Here is a 22,334-nt window from a genome sequence, read left to right as displayed (position 1 = left end):
AGCATCATGGATATTTATCATAGTTACATTGTAGCAGTGAGAACTAGGGGTTAAGATGCTTCATCAACTTGTAGTTAGTGAAATGGTGAGAGGCATCTTCATCATAGAATTCTCAGCTTGTGACCTCGGATAGACCCATGCATTCTCAGAAGATCGTGTGGTCCAAAAGTCGGTTGCCACACAGAGGCCATAATACAACACTCAAGTATTACTTTTGGTATGTGTTAGTTTCACCTTGGAATAGCAAGAAGAAGATTTTAAAGGAAGCAATTGTGCCATGTGCACAACTTTATCCTTGGCTTGGAGAGCATATTTTCTCTTGGGACAATCCTTTTTGCCATGTTCACTTCCCAAGCAATGAAAACATAATTCATACGTTCTCACTTGACACATGGCCTCGAGGCCCCTTGGACTTTTTGGACACATTATATGAGACTACCACAAATTTTTCCTTATCATGACCATGAGATGCACATGCAGTTGAAGTGGCATACATGTGTGTACTATGCAATGCTTTTTCACATGGATCATCATGGATATGAGAGTTCACAATTTCCTCAAGTGTTTTGAAATCCTAGGCTTTAGCGTGCTTCTTAAGCTCAAGATTTAACCCACGAATGAGCTTGCACACCTACTAGAAGGTGTCTAGACCCTCCATCTTGAGGATATATCTCTATAATGTGAAATATACTCAAGAAGCGCCTTATGCTCCTGCATAGAGTACTTATCTAATGTAGTCCAACTTTTGTCCTTCTTATTAGTGGATATACATTTCTTTCTAAACACATCGTCGAAGGCGGACCATGAACGTGGCTTGATGCCCTTATCTTAAGCAAAATCCACCATTTAGAGGCTTTTCTAGTGTTAAATGAGTTTGCAGTGCCTTGATTGCATCCAAGGTTCGATGCAAATCATGAATACCATCCCATTTACTTAGGAATATATTTATTGCATCCTTGTTGCACTCTTTCTCCTCCCCTCAGAAGATCAATGCATTGTTTTGTGTTTTTCAACAACTTATCCATCTCTTTTTGAGTGAGAGTAAGCAACAAGCTCGGAATGGGGCCTTGCTCCAACATGTGAGGGTGAGAGTATGTTAGGCACAATGCCTGACAAACCCCACACTGCTCACCTACAAGATCCTTGGCTTGCTAATGTATATATTGCACTACTAAATCAGATAGCTTAATAACATTCTCATTTAAGCGTGCAAAATTTATTTCAATGGCATACATGCAATAGTCGACAATAGTACAGTAGCACACGACGTTCAGATAATGCATGTCTATGTCTGAATTCATGGTACAATGCTATGCTAACAAGAAAAATAATTACCTTTTATAAATTCACTGTGCAAAATTGTTGCCAACGAGTAGTTGCGAAAGAGGAAAACTATTTGGCCTTGCTAAATCAAATTCAACAACTAAGATGACGTGCCAAATTGTATACGATGACGACTGCTAGATGTTGCACCAAATTTCCCTTGTAAAAGTAACAACTTGAGAAGCTTTTTTGAGTCAGTGCAATACTTACTGATGAGGAATCACAAGCTACAGAAGCTAAATGGCCGTGCTAACTTTTGGGTCAATTTCCAATGCCAAAATACCTTGCCGAAATTAATTCCGATGATGATTATGACACCCCAATCTCTGCCTTGTTGGGTACAAGCTTGAAGGTGTGCGAGCTTCGATGCCATGGACTTACTTGTTGGCGAGATAGACGAGTTGCGGGTTGGAAAGCTTTGAGAGCTTGCCAAAACTTAAGGTAAGTCCACAATGATTGCAATCAACAACATTTAATAATTTTTCTACTACAATTTTTTGACGGCAACAGGGAAAACTGCGAGGAGCACAAGACTCTGTCTTGCTTTGCCCGGGCTTTGCAATTTGGCGAGGCAATGAATCTTGCTACAAACAGGGTGCTGTGGAAACAAGCCTTTGTATACGCTTAAAGGCAAGAAGATTTAAGGGCTTTAGTAGCCCTAGAGTGTGAAATCAAGGCCACAAGGCAAAGCGATGGCGGGCAGCAGGCTTTGCGCAGAAGAGAAAGGGAGAGGACGTCACGTTGCTTGCTCGGCTGAGGCCGCTACAGAAACGAGAAGAGCAGCCAGCCCTCGTCAGCGCGCATCCACCAAGGGAGAGAACATTTGATTTGGTGCAGGTCGGCAACACCCCCGAGTATGTGTGTCAAGCCTCATCTTTCCCACGGTCCCACTCTCTTGCATGCATGCAAAACAACACCCCCAAAATTAGAACCTCATCCTGAGCTCTGATACTAGTGACGTGCTTAGTGTCATGGAACCCCTGTACCACCCAGCCTCCATGCCTACTTAGGCTGGGTTCAGATTTAACCGGCGGAAGAAACAAGCCTTCGCAAATCTGTCGCCGCAGAGTGTGAACAATGTGGAGGAGGAAAAGTGAAAAAGTGAAGGGGGCTGAGAGAGGCCATCAACTCTTCCGTGTGGGGGGGGGGCGGGGGATCAAAAGAAAAATGGAGGGTCTAGCAGAAGAGTGCCTCAACTCCAACCAATCAAATTTCGCCATGGAGGATCGACGCCCCTTTGCATTTTTCTTCCGCCGCCTAGTCTGAACCCACCCCTATATGCATCCCGCGTGCTAGGTTCCCCATTCGGCCTTGCCTGCCCATAGAACTCACAAGCAAGTAGTGCAACTCTAAAGGATAGTTTGATAGGAGTTTGCCAATGAGCTAGAGAGATCGTTGTGTCATGCGGAGACTTGCTCTATGGTAGACAAATTGTTGGCACAACAAATCTTTGATTATTGATAGATTGTACTCAAGCTAAAAGGAATTGGAGACTTCTAGACACTTTGATACTACAAGAGAAGCTTGACACACCATTAGTTAGAGTATATATAACTCATTTATTTGAGGCTATTTTCTATGCATAAATTTAGTGCATTTGGTGGTTCACAACGACCAAGTGAAGTAAACAAAGAGTCTATATTTAAGAGAAAAGAGTTTAGAGAGGAGGAGGAGGAGCGATGTGAATGTAGAGGTCATGGTGGGAAGTGTTCGAAGTGGGAGGTGTTCAAAGAAACCACGCCCATTGAGAGAGGAGTAAACATAAAACCTAAAGCACGGGTAGTCCTTGCTTTAGTTGCAAAGGGACTAATGAAGGTAGAGTATCCAAAGATAGTATCACCTACTATACATAGCAAGTAAAGAGAGAGGACAAGTCCTTTGGACAAATGCACATTATTTGAAACTTGGCTCTTTGTTTAACAAAGTGGACCAGTTTGGTAGCTCTTGCATCCATGCTATGACATGGTTCATGTGGTAGCCTCTCACTATAGGATTGCTTGAGCTAACTCGATGGTTTGACACCACGTGTAGCCATAGAATTTGATAATATGACAATGCACAACTTTTTGAACTATTTGTTAGTCCAAAAGTTGAAGTTAGAGACTCCTAGTAACCATGAGATTATAGCAACTCAATTTGGAATATTGTTACTTAAGGAGTACATGGCTAGTTGTCTTATGAGTGCCTCTAGCCATGTAAAAGTATCACACTAGTCTTTACTTCTAAGGCATGCATCTAGCTAGATCACACATTCAATTAGGTAGTGAGTGGTTGTTTAGCCTAGGTCCCTCCTTATCTCATAGATATTTATCCGATATGCTAGAGTTTTACCAAGGAGGAGTCATTAAACCGCATATGCAAGTTGTTTGGCCAACTCTAACTATGCGAAGCTTCTAGTCCATTGGACCAACTAAGGTCTCAAATAAAAGCTAGGGGAGTCCTAATAGAAAAGAATATCTTAGGAGTCTCAAGGGAAATGATATGAAAAATTCAATGTAGTAATAGCTTAGTTTTTAGAATCATGGACTCCATTGAGCCATTTGTTAGATTCTTCATCTCTAGATGCTTTGCACACTGTCTACAAGCTTCACACACATCACGTGTGCACTGGCCCTTGGTTGTGGATTGGCCATCCATACACCTGCTGGACAGGGATCTCATGCACACTCAGACTTGTTCAACACATTTCCCACTTTAGACCTGTTTTGGTCACATGTTCCCCCATTTATATTGGAGGGTCATATTTTTAGGTCATTGACTATATTGAGGATTATTGCTCGACCAGCCCCTATTCTCCTATATATAAGAAGGGGGGCACGCTCTTTCTCATTGTCTTGTATCACACCATGTAGCCATCTGGAGTTATTGGGCTGCCAGCCTTTCCACCATCTGTCTCCTGTCATGTCTCTTCTCTCTCTCTCTCTCTCTCTCTCTCTCTCTCTCTCCCTCCCGTGCCATTGTCTCTTTCTCTCTCTCTCACCTTCCGTTGCACACTCTGACATGGTATCAGAGCACAAGGGTTCTAGATTTGTCATCGCTATTTCTGAGGAGGACCATCTGAAGGTTTCCATCGCGAAGAAGTGCTTTCCTCCACCAACGTTTTCGGGCTGCCATTGTTTTTTTCTCTCAGCCCTAGAGTTTTGTGAATTGAGGCCTCTTCTGGTCTCCTCTTCATCGCCAACCTCCTCCCCTCCACTAGCACCTTCTTGTCCACACCTCTACTGCTGCAGTGTTTTCAACAACCTAGCGTTTTTTTTTTTGCTGGCCTAGCGTTTTTGCAACAAAGGGGTCCTCCCTTTACACCTAGCATTTTCGAGGCACCTGCAGGCTTGCATTTTTGCTTGCTGCCCAACGTTTTGCAGAAGGGAGATCTACACACCTTGCATTTTCAGTTTTGTTCAACGATTGGCCTCTTCCCTGCCGTCCTTGGCAACATGAGGCTTCTTCCATTGCTGCTCATACCAATTGTTGGATCTTCTACTTCAGATTTGGGACGGTTATGATGATTTTCAGCCGATTACTTGGTGCCCCTCCCGTCCTCTTGCCCCAACATCCTACATCTGATGTCTCCCGACATCGTGAGAGATGTTGAATACTCTGTTTACAAGAGATGCTGAATACTCTGTTTACAACAATGTTTTTCAGCCTCTTATTGCTATATTTTTTGGCATGGACAGCACCTTGCCTTGGCCTCGACAATGACTTCTCGGATTCCCTTCCTGATTTACAAGTCTTTACCCCCTACCCACAATGGTGTGGCGCTTTCACGACGTGTTTTCAAATCGCATTTCAGCTTTGCTCCTACTTCGACATTGAGACGTGGACTCAGATATAGGTTATGGCACAACGGACGGATCTCCCTCGACATTGCAAATCTTCCCTTCTCAAGGCTCTCTTGCCCTCATGAAGATGTAGGGGATTGGATTGGTACAGGTACTTATGTGGATGTGGCTTGTGTTTTCCACCGCTACTTCTTCCTCAGTAACCCTCCCTCCCTCTCCCTCAACTGTTGTCTCTCTATTTGGATGAAGGTTGGCAGCCCAATAACTCTTTGCTTCTGCTAGGTTCTGTGGCTCCTCCACTTGCAATTTGGATGTACCTATACACTACTTACACGGTGAATACCTCCTGGATGATCCTTGCTTTGCTGGTCTACTCCAAGGCTAGACTTCTACAACACCGGTCATTCTTCTCGATGCATCCTCTCAACCGTCCTTAACCTCACCACTTGTCATCTTGTCTGCTATGGTGGACGATGCCTTCCCTATTGAGCCTCTTCTTTCTGCTCTTCCTTCCTCTTCTGCTCGAGCTTCTTTGAATTGGATATGCTACCCGTTTCCCACCTAGGCAGTTTTCCTCTCCTCTTGGTCAGTGTATTCCTCTTCAGTGGGGGTCCCCATGTCTTGTCTTCTGCTTCTACACTAGGTTCCTCCATCTTAGTGGTGATCATCATGGATGGGCTATTGGACGTTCATCTTAGGTTACTTCCTCATGTAAATCCTCTTCAGCAACTTATTCCGTAGCTTGCCACTCCATCAACTTCCTTGTGCGACTTGATTGGAGTTTCCTCACCCTTGGTCATCATCACATTGGTGTTGTACGGATTGTTGTGTTGTTTGGATGGTGCTCCTCATCCTTTTGTCCCAAGATTTACATCTTCTCCAAATTTACAAAAGGCGTGTTGCATTCTCCTCAACAGCCTCTCCGCATCTGTTGTTGAGGGAGGGGGGGGGGGGGGGGGGGGTTAGATTCTTCATCTCCAGATGCTTCGCACACTATCTACAGGCTTCACACACATCACGTGCACTTGCCCTTAGTTGTGGATTGGCCACATGTACACCCGTTGGACAGGGATCTCACGCACACTCAGGGTTGTTCATCACATTTTCCACTTTAGACTTGTTTTGGTCACATATTCCCCCATTTATATTGGAAGGTCATATTTTTAGGTCATTGGGCTATATTGAGGATTATTGCCCGACCAGCCCCTATTCTCCTATATATAGGAGGGCCTATCATCTCTCTCTCTCTCTCTCTCTCTCTCTCTCTCTCTCTCTCTCTCTCTCTCTCGTGCCATTGTCTCTTTCTCTCTCACACCTTCCGCTGCACACTTTGACACCATTCACCCTAGAGAGATCCTAGCAGAGAGGCTATTGGATGATTATGGGACGCCCTATTGTATCTATAAGTAAAAAACAAGATTTACTAGCCATTGTTCATGCTCTTAAAAAGGGATGACACTAGCTATGTGGTTTCACTTTTGTGGTCGTATGAATTATGGAAGTCTAAGGTGGCATTCAAGTCAAAATAAGTTGAAAGATAGGATAGCTTGGTGAACAAGGGTTTGGCAAGAGGTTGACTTTTAAATCTATTACAATTATCACCTCTTGTCTCCTGGATGATAAGAATCATGTTGTGGCACGTAAAAAAGACACATTAAGAGTGTAGGTACCCATATGGGGCACTTCTAGAAGGTGTCGACTCACCTAGACTAAGTGAAAGGGATTCATAAAGTGGCTTACTCCATGAGTTCTTCAAGAAGTTGATTCGGAGCCTCTCATGATGTCATGTATGATGCTAAATGAAATGCCTACTCTAGCTCTATAAAATAAACCTCTTTGAACTCACTTTCATTGAATCTAGTAATCAACTTTGTATATACACTCTACTCCAATTTTGATGGTGTAATTAAGTGGTGATTTTCCATTTTATCCCCCTTAATCTATACAAGACAGAGACATTTTCCGTGTGCTCCTTGGACAATGGATACCTTCTCTACAAGCGTAGTGTTTTGTCCCTTCTATTAATTACTTAAGGTGCTACACTGTTGTTGAAAGTTATGATAGCCCGAGTGCAAGTCATGCCAGAATCGAAAGGATCTACGCACTAGCTATGAGGAAATTTTGTTTGGCCTTGTTTGTTTTATGTTGAATATGTCGTATTGCAATACAAAAAGTGTTGGGTCAATAAACACAAATCCCTGAAGGTTTGAGGGCTACTCCAACCTTGAGATATTCATCGAGGAAAATGGCAAGGTTCATACATGCAGAAAATATGTACAAATGTGTGAGCGATCCCTAGCAACTATATGGAATGCCCGCAAAATAAGGTGTTAGAATAGAAACTTCAACACTATGCCATTTTCACTTTGAAGGCCTCAGAGTTGAATGTATAGAAAATGTGACAGTTTGGAAAATTTTGAACTATAAGTACTCAAAAAATGTTTGGCTTTAGGCATTATTGACAATTTCAACACCTCCAAGGAAGTAGGCCTAAAAAATGAATTTGTTGATGGGGCGTTATAGGCACCAATTCAAGACATTTATTTTAACTCAACATGCAATATATACGTGATGTGTGTGCGCATACATGCACATCGACGTATCAACATTTATACATAGCACATGCCACACACATTGATATAACTAGCCATTCCGTTTTTGCCATTCCGTGTTTGCAAAATAACTAATTGTTCAAGTTTTCAAGCCAAACCACTGACATGAGTAACATGTCGGGAAGCCCATCATGTTTTCTTTCACAAGAATGGCCACACCACACTTGAGAAAAGTTTGCACATTAAGATGATGTTTTCATACTTTTAAAAACCTCAACATAATTCTACATGCTAGCACTGCAATAAAAATCTTCCATCAAGACCTTGACTTCATCTTGATGGATCTACTCTACATTGCCAAAAAAAATATTGGGCATCTGGTCTTTGATACCCTAGAAGGATGCCCAACTCCTGTATTCACTCTCTCTTGGCTGATAAACTTAACAATAGGACCAAATCCCTCTACTTTATGGAATACCTCAGCATTTGGTAGAGTACCTTCAACAAGAATCATGCAAAGATAGCATGATGATAGAGCACCAATAGTGCATGAAACAGTATCTACACGTTTACAAGCGATATATGGGCACATGGGAGATAATCGAGCACCAATAGTGCATGTAACGCTATCTACACATTTACAAGGCCGTGACAAGCCATATATATGGGCACAAGGGAGATTATTAAACAAAGGCTGATGGTACCACAAGGAATGAGGCAAGGATCCTTGATCTGCCCAACACTTTTGTATTGTATGCAGATGATGTTTATGTTGAACTAGAACCAGTCCTAGCTTGGCTGGAGTGTTAATACCGGTTCTGATAAATGATAGTGATATTGTGATTACTCAAACTCGATGTAATTGTGCTCACTTAGACTAGCCAGTACCTTTTGTGGAGACAAAGGTTGACCAATTATTCATATCTTCATAGCAAGTGGGGCACACGGAGTATGTGCACCTAGGAGTTACAATTCCTTGGTAGAGATTCTCATTAAGAGGAGCACTCATGCTGATGCATCAGACAGTGAATGTGCTTACATACAAGTACCAAGGAACACCAAACCACAGTTGTTCGATACATTAGTCACACACAATTTAGTGCATGCAGCAAAGGTTCAGCATCTAACACAAGCAATCGACCCCACTCCCTAATCAAACTTGCTTGGAAAGAGATTGTTCTAATAATCGAATTATGATCATGAGTTCCCTGCACCTAACATTTTATTGCCAAGGCAAAGGCAGATCCAGCACCTACGGTAGGGAAGGCACTCTTCAAAGCAATGACTCTATTATGTAGATGTGGTAGCTCACTCACCAAAGATGTTCTATGCGGGCGCTGACCTCTTCCAGACAATGCAGAGAGAGGTAGGGATTATTAGTACTCATAAACAACCACATGGATAAGCTTGCATGGGTTGGACAAATTATTGCCTCACCCTTCAGCCCCTGAGTAGATCAAAGCTGAGCCAACTTATTAGGGTTGATAAAACTCTCTCTCTCTCTCTCTCTCTCTCTCTCTCTCATATCATGGTTGTACTCCCCTACGCATATAGCTTCCCATCCATTAGAGTTAGCACTCCCAGCCCCGTCATCCCTCATATACATATATACACAACCCCCTACTTTATTTTGTAGCATGTTTATTTTCAGCACTTCTGTCCTTTTTTTCTGGATACGAGGACACATTCATGTACAAAGTTGTCTCAAAGGCCAACTTTGGCCTCTAGAAGACCTTGATAAAGCTCACATATACACACAAAGCCAGCATTCACGAGCACACATTATCACTGACTATCTACCTAGGGTTACTTTCCACTGTATTTTCACGAACTGGCCATTATGTGGCCAAAATTTGATTGGAGCAAATTCATGCCTGAAAAATGTTAAGTGAAGAAGTGTTAATCTGCTGGAGTGCCCGATGTGTTGAGATGACCAGTGACCACGACTCCTGTTGATAATGGCGTTGTCCCACCGGCTTGATGTTCACAGACCTTTCTACTCTGCATGGCTTTGAATACTAAAAATTGCAAGCATTTCGTCCTCCATGGGGTGTAGGTTTCCTGGAATGATTAGGGAATGCAGAGGTGGCCCAAAATCTACCGTTAGTAAATCCTTCATTGGGCCCGCCACTATCTTTTGAGTGGGATTACCTATTCGAGCTAGACCCACACAAATTGTGTTGCCATTGTAAGCTGCCATGGGGAGAAAAAACTATTAGCAAAATGAAAAATGAACGATTAAACGCAACAGTGATGCAACACCAGAATGTAAACGAGGTAAAAGTTCACAATGGCCTACATAAGAGGATGAGAAAGAGTTCGTGTTACCCGCTACTAAATACCCTCTTTATAGAAATAGGGAGACAAATGTCAACTCTCTCTCACAGCGGCCTACATAACAAAAGACAATGCATAGTTGATGCCTCTCTATTAAGAAACAGAAAGAGGAAAGGTTGTCATCATCAACTTTCATGTGGCACTAATTGACAAGTTAGTTTCATCCAACGGTCCACAATTGTTCGCAAGAGTTCAATGATTTCCTAAGGCTTATGTAGGCCAAAAAGTGAACTTGCACACACGACACTCCAAAACTGCCTGTCCGCTCATCCTCGTTTAAGGAACTAATCAGGGTAATGCAGATCACTCATAACAGGAAAACAAAGAGCTAGCTTACTAGCAGACAAGAAGTGTAAATTAGATACTCCTCATGCCCGCTTGAGGTGTTTCAGAACATCTAAATTATGTCCGTTGTCCACTTGCAAAACACAGAGTCTGCCTTCCTTTTTTTGGGGGATTTTTCTATTTCAGCATGATAAGGCTAATTCATAAAAATGCTCATGAAAAGTTTCATTTAGGCAGGAAACTTACCATTGCACTTCTGATTTTCTTCGACCTCAAGCAATTGCTCCAATGCTGTGTTGACTGTCATGTACTTTGGAGGCTCATATTCTTTCTTGCCTCTGTTTGTACTACTAATATCAGACATTCATAATTCCAAAGTATGCTCAAACATGCAATATTTGCTAATGTAGTAAAAATGCTAAAATGTACCTACATAGAGACTCCAGCGTAGGCTCCTTCACTCTTATGTCTGTTTGAGAAAAGGCCAGAAGTGTACCAGCATGAGTGTGAAAACCCGGTAAATGCACCTTAAAGCATCACAATAGAATAAAGCGATTACCAAGAAGACATAAGGTGTGGAGACCAAGAAGCCTGTTTGATTTGATTTTATCATAGAAACTTTCTGGTCTCCATGTCTCTGTGAAAAATGGAATAGATATGGCTTCGCCAAAGCGATACAGCTGTAAACCACAGGCACCAACAGCATTCATGATAGATGCATTGTGAATAATCTGCACTTTCACACCCATATTCCGCGCTCGCACAACCAAATCTGAGTGCGTTGTTGCTCTGCCACACAGACAGAAGTCACAGTGAGTGCTAAGGAGCCCAAATATAACAGCTTAAACACTTGTTATTTTTTAAGATTATATATAAACACTCAGATGAGTCCAGAGAAAGAACAACCTCAATGATAAAGTGAAAGCCAAAAAAATCATAATACTAACCCACAATACCATGCGACCATCATTAGCAACATCAGTCCGATTAGTGGATGTTAAAGTAGACTCAAATTCTATCCCCACAAACAAGACACACACACATGCAGTCTAGAGATGCAGTGCAAAGACGACAATAATGAAACCTGGTACTAAACAGCCACAATTTATGGAGAGAATAGCATAACAAGAAGACACCTTGTATGTCATCTGTGCACTAAATTTAGAAAAAAAAATTATACATTATTGGCCAGACTCAGCTTAGACAAAGATTCACAATGTCAAATCTAGAGCTCTTTGACATGTTGTACTAAATACTGAGGAGCCATCCACCAAAAGCCAGCCTCACCTATGAGAGAAAGAGCAAGGCAGTTATCCATAAGATGATATTATCAGGCAGCTACACCATTGTATATACTGACTATATATATGTCATCCCTAATGCCCACACTATAACCAAGGTCGGTCTCAAAGAAGCAACCTTGTGAGCGTGTTTGTAGGACCGGCATGCTTGAATTAATTTTGGTCCATGCATGTGTCACATGCACACCAGCTCCATATGCAATGTGGACACGCTGCAACTACCTTAGAGGTAAGTCTAGGAAAGGCTTACAGGCTCTTAGTTTGGCACTGAAAAAATTGGGCTGCTTATGATACCAAAAACAAGAGAGAGAAAAATCCCACACTGAGAACGAGAAAGGAAGAAAAAAAGTTTTATTAAAGTCTCCTAGAGCCGGACGTTGGCCTTAGAGACAAAACGATGTACATGTGTGTGCCTTATCGGGTATCTTGAAGAAAGGACATTAGTGCTGAAATTGAACCTGCTACAAAATCAAATAAAATAGACTGCTATGGGGTGAGTGTACATGTGTATTGAGGGATTCGGGGATGGAGCTCTAACTCTAATGAATGTCATCACAACTTGGTGACGTGGCAAGTCCATGATCGAACGCAAGAGGAGACAAGAGTCAACTTGAGAGTCAGAGATGACCAGACAGCAAAGCCAGACCTGAGTGGGTTCCCCAGATTGTACGGATAAGCTGACGTGGCACTATACAAACGTGATAACATGGCAGGTTTGGCACTGGAGCTTTTCAGAGTCTGTTATGAAAGCAACTGAATTTTGAGTTATTTTAATTTAAAAGCAAAGCTTTTATGCGTCGTGTAAAAGCAGGGCCAAGTGCCTATAAATATGTGCCTTGTGTGGGCTCTAAGATCATCAATTGCAGACAGTGTTACATGAAAATGCGTTTCATCTCCTCAAAACGAAACAAAAAAAGAAATGCTCGAAACGTTTTGAAACAAACTCAAAACAAGGGAGCAAAATACGTTTCTAAGGTTCAAAAAAGAAAAAGGTCTTATTTTCATATTTTAAAATTATCCATGTAGTGTGTGATGTGCATCATATTTTCCCACCATGTGTAGGATGTATCCACCTACTAGACCCCTAAATACTATGTTTCCTATAACATATGTGTTTTGTCTTGGCATATTTAAAACAAAACATCTCAAAACCACGAAACATTTCTTGTTACACTAATTGCAGAGCAAGCTCACACCTGTAGTTGTACAATCAGCTCTGAGCTTCACTAAAAGTACCGCAAGGGTCGCCTACATTAGGGGCTAGTGCATCTGAGTCAGCGTAACCGTAAAACGTGTTTCAGCCGAGCTGAAACACGAAACGCATGAAACGTTTCACCCATGGCTTAAAACGGTAAATTTGTTTTGGGGCTTTTCTGTTTTTGACCTTAGCATGGCCTTTGGTGTTATGCGAGGCCTTATTACTGCCGTGCCAGGGTCTGCAAATGTGAATTGGGTGACGATTTAAAAGCTGCCAATTTCCTACGCATTGAACACTCAAGCCTCATGCTGGGCAAGTCTATGGCGTACGCCACCAAGTATGGGCCATAGTGTATGGTGAATTCTCTGTTTGTATCGGTTTGGTCTCATAGGTCATTTTGGCTTTTTGAAGATGTTAATATCTCATTTCATTTCTCTCTCGCGTCTTTTGTAACCCTAGCTCTCTCTCACGTCATCGTCCTCTCTCGCTCCCTGAGCCTCCCCCTGGGCGAGGGGCTTGGGGGGCGTTAAGCCACAACTCTGCCCTCCAACCAACCTACTGCCCCTGCATTAAGTCACATCCCCACAGCCCCGCAACCAACACATCCCGAGCTGCCTCTATCCGTCGGACAGGCTGTCAGTGCCGTCCCAAGCTCCTCCACAAGAAACACGCCCTTGCAACCATGGTCACTTGGGCCTGTAACAGACTTGGACACTCCAAGTCGAGATTCTACCGCGACACCACAAGAATATACTTCAAAACAGTTCACAGTTCACAATTGATTCTACACTGGCCCGACGGAGTTCCGTGCCTAGAGATATTGGCCCCAAAGACTGGCGCCCCTTTCGGTGTTTCTTTTTGTATTAATCTGTTGCGAAGTACAAGCGAGTGGGAGGCTCTCACTCTCAGACTCTACGTCCAGATGGTTTGAGAAGTGGGAGGCCTCCCCACTTATTTAAAGAATTTACAAGGGATGCCAACGCAGAGCCGCAAAAGCTGCCCATAAAAAGCTGCCCCAAAAATAGGCTTACAATTTAAAGCAACTTTGACTCAGGTATCCAAAAGCTGCCAATAACATTATGTAGGAATTTTTTCCAGCCCCTAAGTAGAACAAGCAGGCCGTACAGCTGAGTCCACATCACCCTGCTTTTCCGGAGATTCCGCCGCAATTCCCGGGGGTCCGTACACTGCTGCCACGTGGCAAAGCCAACGCGTTTTCGGGCCTATTTGCCAGCCTGTGTGTCTGGTGTTGCAACCTCTTTGTGTGTAGGGTTAGGCCACGTCACTGGATTGTGACATACCCCCCTCTTGAAAGCATTGTAATTGCCCTCGATTACGCCTGCAAAATAGACAGAAGCCATAAATTGTCTTGGCAAACACTGATTGTTAGTACCGACGAACTAGGAACACACATCTAGCACATGTACCAATCGACAATCACATCACAGGACATCACAGAACATCACATGACAAATCACATTCAACATTCATTCGGATCTCAAATCATGATTTATCGGCAATGCAATTAGCAATCGCATCCAGATCCACTTAAGACCTCATAGATGTCCGATTGACTAATCCCTATTGCAACCATGTCTATCGAAATCATTCAGACCAAAATGCTGCAGTCATTTCGTCTATCAGTTCCTGCACTTAAACAAGTCAAGAACAAATCAGTTTCATATTATCCGGAATTCCATTTCATAAAGTCATACAGCAGAATAATGTCAGCTCTCAGTATCCTTGAAGCTCAAAGAGACATCAGTGACTCTAGTTTTCAAAAATCAAGGCATCTGTTGACAAAGGAGCGGAGTAACTCCCCTCTTGTGCATACCCACTGCACCAGTCTCCAGATCTCCGGCCAAGCTGAATTCGGGGTTCCATTTGGAATAGACTATGCTAAACCAAAAGCTTCAAGGTAAAGTTTCACAATCTGAGGAGTATCTGCTAGGTCCTCCTCCTCCATTCACTTCGCATCCAATGCAGTATAGTTCTTGAATTTAACCAAGAACTGCCTTCTCACTTTACCCTTAATCTTTCTGTTCTTAAGTGCCAAAATCTAATCTGGAACAAGGATCTCCTCGTTTTCTTCCACTTTGGGTTGCTCATCAGGCTCCCCATCTTCAGGCACATCGCCTTTAGAAGGCTTCAAGAGACTCACGTGAAATGCATTGTGAATCCTCCAAGTGTCGGGCAGCTTCAGTCGGAAGGAGACATCATTTATCTTTTTGGAGATCTGGAAAGGTCCGTAGTACCGCATACTAAGCTTTGGAAATAGCCTCTCCTTTCTCTTTTTCTTTCTCAGGCGTGCCTTCTCAAAATGTAAGAGCACCATTCTCCTTCAATTTAAAATCGCGTCGATGGCGATCTGCTGCCTTTTTATGTCTTTCTTAAGATTTTTGCAAAGCCTCGCGCACCTTGGCAAAAGCCGTGTCCAAGTCGCGCATGTACTCATCGGCTTCAAAAATCTTATCTTTCGTGCTTAGGAAGGGTGGAACCTTCGCAGCACCTTCAATAATCTCAAATAGCACCTTCCCCGTCGAAGAGTGTATCGTGTTGTTGTAAGCAAATTCCACCAAAGGTAAATACTTTTTCCACTGAGTCTTCTAATCCGAGATGCAAGACTCCAATAAATCTAAAACCATTGAATTAGCAATCTCGGATTGCCCTCAGTCTGCGGGTGGAAAGATGACGAGCCACGTGCCAATGTTCTCCCAAATTGCCTTCCAAAACAAACTCGTAAATCTGGGGTCCCTGTCGGAGACAATCGTCTCGGGCATGCCATGTAGTCTAAAGATTTGGGCCACAAACAGTCTCGCTAAGTGATCCGGTGTCAGGTGACACATCCAACCCTTTGTGTCCGTGGACAAGCTACAATACGATCAGGGTTCAATCAGTCCAGTCAGTCTAGATTAGAAGTTATTTGGCACTTTTGTGAGTCTATTCGTAGACCGTGCATGCCCAGTCACTTGGTATAGATGTATATCCTCTGGTTGCACACAGCATGATCATCAGTATTCCCATCAGAATCCATTAGAATCAGTTAGGGGATTTTTCCAATGCATTTAGCCTATTTTCCCTATTTTTGACATTTTTCACTTATTAATTTAAGTGACTTTCCAACAAAAGTAGGTAGAGCAATTTGGGTAAGAAAATATTTAAGCAAGCCAAAGCTAGCATTCTTTGGTAGATGAGCAAGGAGCACAACAGGCCTCAGGCAGCAGGTACTCCCCTCTCTCAGCAGACATCTCCAAGCTTCCCTTGGCGATTCCATCACCCCTTCAGCCTAGCGTTTTTGCTCATCATCAACACCCCATCCTGCCTGGCGTTTTCAGCAAACCTCTGGACCGCAACATCCCCTACCACCTAGGGTTTTCATTATCGCCAGCAAAGCTGCAAGCAACTAGCGTTTTCAGCCTTCATTTGCAGCAGAGATACCGGCGTTTTCAGCATCAAGTACAGCAGTGTTTTCAGCCATAAACATCTGCAGATACACACCATTTTCAGCCTCCCAAAAACACAGCAAATCAGCGTTTTTCAGCAGTCTGAATCAGCCCCGGAATTCAGCAGATAGCGTTTTGTGGACAGCAGTTCGAAGGTTGCAGATTTCAGCCCTTAGGTCATTGTCGCCGTCCCCGTCGTCGTCACCAACATAGTCCCAAGTTGCATCAGTTTCCATGCATCATCATTGTACCACTTTGTGCAATCAATAGTAGACCACTCTCGCCGACGAGAGTGGGGCCTTCGGAGGAGGGTTTTACAACGTCTCTAGTGTCGTATCTCTCTTCTCTCTCTGTCTCTCAGTCTCATACACTTGCACGCACATTGTCTGTGGGGGAGCAGGAGAGAGAGCCCACTTGCTACTCTATGCAATGAGAGTGAAGGAGAAGAGGAGAGTGGCGCAGAAGAAGCACACGCAAAAAAATACGTGAGAGAGAGAGAACGCGTAGAAGTTTGGCAAAAGTCACGATAGATACATTTTGGGCTTGACCTTTGAGTATACGAGTAAGTGACTAGGGGGCCATTCACACTTGGGCCCCCTCACTTATAAGTCTTTTAACTTATAAGTTAATAAGTACAAGGCACTTAGGCCTTTATTCCCTAACAACCTCCCACCTAAAGGCAATGTACCTTGGGAGAACAAAGAATCAGCTAACTATGATACATCAGCTGATCATGCACTTACTCATCCAACACCCATCATCTGACGGCAATATGCAAACCGCTCTGCTGGAAGACTCTTGGTCAAAAGATCTGCAGGATTGTCATCTGTGTGCACCTTGACAAGTGTAATGCTCTTGTCATCAAGCACACTCCTGATAAAATGATACTTCACCTCTATGTGCTTTGTCTTGGCATGAAAAACAGGATTCCTTGCAAGCATAATAGCACTCTGACTATCACAGTGTAGCACAGGAACCGGTGACTTAATGCCAAGCTCTTCTACCAAACGCATGAGCCACAAAGCTTCTTTGCATGCCTCAGTGGCAGCCACATACTCAGCCTCAGTGGTAGACAAAGCAACACATTTTTGCAGTCTAGAAATCCAAGAAACTGCACCTCCTGTGAATGTAAACACATATCCAGAGGTAGACTTCCTGCAATCTGGATGTCCAGCAAAATCTGCATCTGTAAAGCCATGCACAGATGTCTCACTCTTCCCAAAACAAATGCACAAGTCTTTAGTGCCTTTCAAGTATCTCAAGATACACTTCACTGCTTCCCAATGCTTTTTGCCAGGATTGCTCATGTACCTGCTTACCACTCCCACCGCAAATGCAATGTCCGGACGTGTAGCAACCATAGCATACATCAAACTGCCAACGGCTGATACATAAGGAATCTTGGCCATTTCAGCCCGCATATCATCTGTGTTTGGGCAGTCATGTGCATTCAGTTTTACATATGGAGGCAGCGGAGTACCAAGTGCCTTTCCCCCATCCATATGAAAACGATGTAGCACTTTATTAACATAATCTCGTTGAGATAGATACAGACGCCTGTTGGGTCTATCTCGAGAGATACGCATGCCCAAAATATGATTAGCATCACCAAGATCCTTCATGTCAAAGCGATTCTTTAGGCTTTGCTGTAATGCATCCAACTCCGTGACATTTTTACCCGCAATAAGCATGTCATCAACATACAAAATCAGCAATAGAAGAGATCCATCACTTGCCATTTTGATATACAAACAGTGATCAGAATTACTTCTTTTGTATCCTTGAGACCTCATGAATGTATCAAACTTGTGATACCATGCACGGGGAGACTGTTTCAAACCATACAAGCTCTTCAAGAGTCGACATACTTTCTTCTCTTGCCCCTTTGACACAAAACCTTCTGGCTGCATCATATAGATCATCTCAAGCAAATTGCCATGCAAAAACGCTGTTTTGACATCCATTTGCTTTAATTCCATATCTTCAGAAGCAACCAGGCCTAAAACAAGACGTAATGTGGCAAGCTTTACAACAGGAGAAAAAATCTCATCAAAATCAACACCATGCTTTTGCTTGTACCCTTTAGCAACCAAACGTGCCTTGTACTTAGAAGAAGCATCAGATGTGACCTTGGTCTTGTAAACCCATTTACATGGCAGAGCCTTATGCCCTTTAGGCAAATCAACCAAGTCCCATGTATGGTTTTTCTCCAAAGACTGCATTTCCGAAACCATTGCTTTGAACCATTTCTTACTGTCTTCCCGTTGCATAGCCTCTTTATAGCAAGACGGCTCACCACAATCAGTGAGCATGACATAGTCCAAAGACGGTTCATATCTATCGGGGGGCCTTGTCACCCGAGTAGACCTACGCACCCAATGATCCATAACAGGTGGATTTTCAGCCGGTAAACCATCAAAAACAGCAGGCTGTTCAGCCGGTTGCATCGCAACAACGGGCGGTCTAGGAGCATCAACCTGTTCCCCTACCTGTGGTGCATCAATGGCAACTTGTTGGGGCTGATTTTCAGCAGCTAATGGCTGATTTTCAGCACCATTTTCAGCATGTAAAGGCTGCTGAACATTGGGCCTTCTTGGCTATCCATATGTAACATCTTCACGAAAAACAACCCGGCGCACTTCCTCGACCTTTGTGGGTTGTTTGTGCATGCAATTCTCATTGAAGATGACATCATTGCTGCGTATGATTTTCCGTAATGCGGGATCCCATAATCTATACCCCATTTCACCATCCTCACCATATCCTAGGAAAATGCATTTATGAGACTTTGGTTCTAGTTTGGTGCGCAGTTCACTCCGGATGTGAACATAGGCCTCACAACCAAACACTCTTAAATGTGCATATGAGGGTGGCTTGCCAGACCACACCTCCTCAGGCACCTTTCCACCCAAAGCCTTGCTAGGTGAGCGATTAATCAAGTGAATAGCTGTTTGCACAGCTTCTGCCCAAAAACCATGAGGTAATGCAGCATGTGACAGCATACTCCGAACTTTCTCTTGGATAGTCCGGTTCAACCTCTCTGCAACTCCATTCTGAGAGGGATTAAAAGGAGCCGTGAGCTCTCTTTTAATACCTTTAGTAGCACAAAAGTCAATAAATGCTTTTGATACATACTCCCCCCCATTGTCTGAGCGCAAAGACCTAAGCTTTTTGTCAGTTTGATTCTCAACAAACGCAAGAAACTTCTTGAAAGTATCCAAAACATCGCTTTTAGCACGTATTGGATACACCCACACCTTACGTGTAGCATCATCGATAAACGAGACAAAATATTTCTTTCCCCCTAAGGACAACTGTGGCATTTCACATACATCGGAATGCACTAAGTCTAACCTGTCAGACTTCAAAGAAAGAGACCTTTTGTGCGGTGTTTGACTGTGCTTACCATAAATACAGTGCTCACAATGAAAAAAATCAGCATACCTCAAACACGGCAAATAGCCACAACGAGACAGAGTTTCCATTCCTCTTTTACTCATGTGTCCCAACCGGCCATGCCACAAAGAAACACTTGGCTGCTCGGTTACGGCGACAACATGGTCACGCACACTAGATACATGCAAGGGATACAAAGTGTCCGATTTACAACCCTTGGCTACAATCCGGGCCCCTTTACAAATTTTCCACTTGCTATCACCAAAAGTGGTGTGATAGCCTGCATCATCTAGCTGCCCTGTACTAATCAAACTCTTCTTGAGTTGTGGCACATGGCGCACTTTGTGCAAAACAAAAGTCATACCATCAGCAAAGGAAAACTGGACACTGCCAATACCTGCAATGTCACATGCATAGTTGTCTCCCAAATAAACAGTGCCCTGCACCTCGCCTGAGTACTATGTAAACCAATCCCTATGAGGTGTTACATGAAAGGAGGCACCTGAATCAAGAATCCAAGTATGCATGTCCACATCAGAACCCATAGCAAGAGTATGTGCATCCACAGAAGAGGCATTGAGTATATCAGTGCTGCTGTCACTGTCACAACTACTAGCAACATTGATTTCCTCAATCAACACAGTGCTCTTCTTGGCATTTCCCTTGTCCTTTGCATCAGTTTCAGCACCCTTGTTCTTCTCTTTCTTCCACTCATAGCATTCCCGTTTATAATGCCCTTTCTTTCCACAATGATGACACACAACATCTTTCCTAAGAGATTTGCTGCGTGCCCTGTCCTTACTGTCAGATTTCTCCCTCTGTTGAGACCTGCCTCTCAAGTGCAATGCATTAGAAGACCCACCTGTGGTGTTCTTCCTGTTCATCTCTTCCATCAAGAGAGAACTCTCTACATCTGCATACTTAAGTGACGCACTTGAGTTACTAAGAGCTGTCCGGAATACATCCCAACTCTCGGGCAATGTGCATAGCAGAAAAGTAGCTTTGAACTCCTCATCAATCGTGAATTTCAGCTCTGTCAGTTGGCTGAAAATAGAATTGAATTCATTGAGGTGCACTGACATGTGCGTGCCCTCCTACATGCGGAGATCCATAAGCTTCTTAAGCCAATACACTTTACTGACAGCACTCTGCTGTGCATACAACTCGTCTAAACGCTTCCACATGCCCCATGCTGTCTGCTCATTCTCTACATTGAAGAGTAAATTGTCAGACACCGAAAGCATGATCGCGGAGCGAGCCAACTCGTCCACTTCTTCCCATTCTTCAACCTCCATATCATCCGGTTTCACACCCTGTAACTTAATAGGTTTCGCCTGTTTCTTCTGCAACATCACATTATAACATTGCTTCTTCCATATAGCAAAGTTATGGGCCCCTTCAAGCTTGCGAATGTGCAACAAATTGCCACTTTCACTGCTAGAAGCCATTCTGAGTGATTGCAAACACTGAAACCCTGTTTTGCCGACCTAAACACGCCCAAATGTGCGCAATCGGGCAAAAACAGCTTGCTGTTACAGAAAAACAGCGAGCAAATTTCACGCGAAATCACCCCAAAACGGCGTACATTCACTGCCAAACCCTTACCAAAGGTTTCCACAAGGTGTATACATCATTTGCTTGCTGAAATTCCCTGTTTTAGGGCAAAAAACAGACCTGTAAACACCTGTTTTGCTGAATTTTCAGAACCTCGTTGGTGGAAACACCTGTACGATTGACCTGTGAGACTTGCCCTAATGAAATTGCATCAAATTGACCCCGAAATTGGTCAATTTCAGCAGAAATAGGCTGCTGTTCGCCAGTTTTTGAAACCCTAATTTTGGGGAAACTGTCACCGGAGGTCGACTCTACACGGTGAGAGGATCCCTTCGCGACAGAGTTGATCGAAAACGGTTGAATATCCTTCCCGCAGCGAGCAAGAACAGAATTCTGATCTGTGTTGCGAAAATGGCTCTCTTGGAAACCCTAAAGCTCTGATACCATGTGTGGGGGAGCAAGAGAGAGAGCCCACTTGCTACTCTATGCAATGAGAGTGAAGGAGAAGAGGAGAGTGGCGCAGAAGAAGCACACGCAAAAAAATACGTGAGAGAGAGAGAGAACGCGTAGAAGTTTGGGAAAAGTCACGATAGATACATTTTGGGCTTGACCTTTGAGTATATGAGTAAGTGACTAGGGGGCCATTCACACTTGGGCCCCCTCACTTATAAGTCTTTTAACTTATAAGTTAATAAGTACAAGGCACTTAGGCCTTTATTCCCTAACATTGTCCATTCACTTTGTTTGTGATCATAGCATTCTCTCATTAAGAACGGAAGGCTTTCCCTTCCATAAGAACAAAAGGAACCTTGAGCACAGTTCGGAGCACTCATCTTGAGCAAAGCGCAAACATTCATTCCGCTGCACCTAACATCCGGCTTGACTTTTTTTTCATTGGAATGAAATGAGCCTGCTTGCTAAATCTGTCAATAACAATCCAGATACCATCGTGACCACTTTGTGTTCTCGGGAGATCAAAAATGAAATCCATTGCAATACTTTCCCAGGGGCCAGTGGGTATGGGCAAAGGCTGTAACAATCCATGTGCTTTATGCCTATCAAACTTGACCTTATGGCATACCAAGCAACTACGCACAAACTCATCCACATCCTTCTTGAGTCTCGGCCAAAAGAAGTATTTCTCTACCCCTTTCAAGGTGGTA

At 43.4% G+C, this 22,334-nt stretch overlaps 1 protein-coding gene across 1 annotated transcript in view; it reads right to left on the bottom strand.

Moving 5' to 3' along the window:
- Nucleotides 1-9,347: 9,347 nt before the first annotated feature.
- Nucleotides 9,348-22,334, bottom strand: part of LOC147457513 (Tetrapyrrole (Corrin/Porphyrin) Methylase) — a 36,336-nt gene continuing 23,349 nt past the window's right edge. The window contains exons 3-6 of the mRNA XM_086513600.1: nucleotides 10,839-11,068; nucleotides 10,709-10,748; nucleotides 10,526-10,617; nucleotides 9,348-9,850 (exon numbers count right to left, since the gene is read on the bottom strand). Coding sequence (XP_086369726.1) covers nucleotides 9,654-9,850; nucleotides 10,526-10,617; nucleotides 10,709-10,748; nucleotides 10,839-11,068 — 559 coding nt within the window. The 3' untranslated portion in view covers nucleotides 9,348-9,653. The remainder of the gene's footprint in view (nucleotides 9,851-10,525; nucleotides 10,618-10,708; nucleotides 10,749-10,838; nucleotides 11,069-22,334) is intronic.

Source organism: Adiantum capillus-veneris, chromosome 5 (assembly GCF_014529385.1).
Source record: "Adiantum capillus-veneris isolate H3 chromosome 5, ASM1452938v2, whole genome shotgun sequence".
Classification (NCBI taxonomy): domain Eukaryota; kingdom Viridiplantae; phylum Streptophyta; class Polypodiopsida; order Polypodiales; family Pteridaceae; genus Adiantum; species Adiantum capillus-veneris.
The sequence above is the reverse complement of the archived record's forward strand: the minus strand, read 5'-3'. Positions and strand labels throughout refer to the sequence as shown.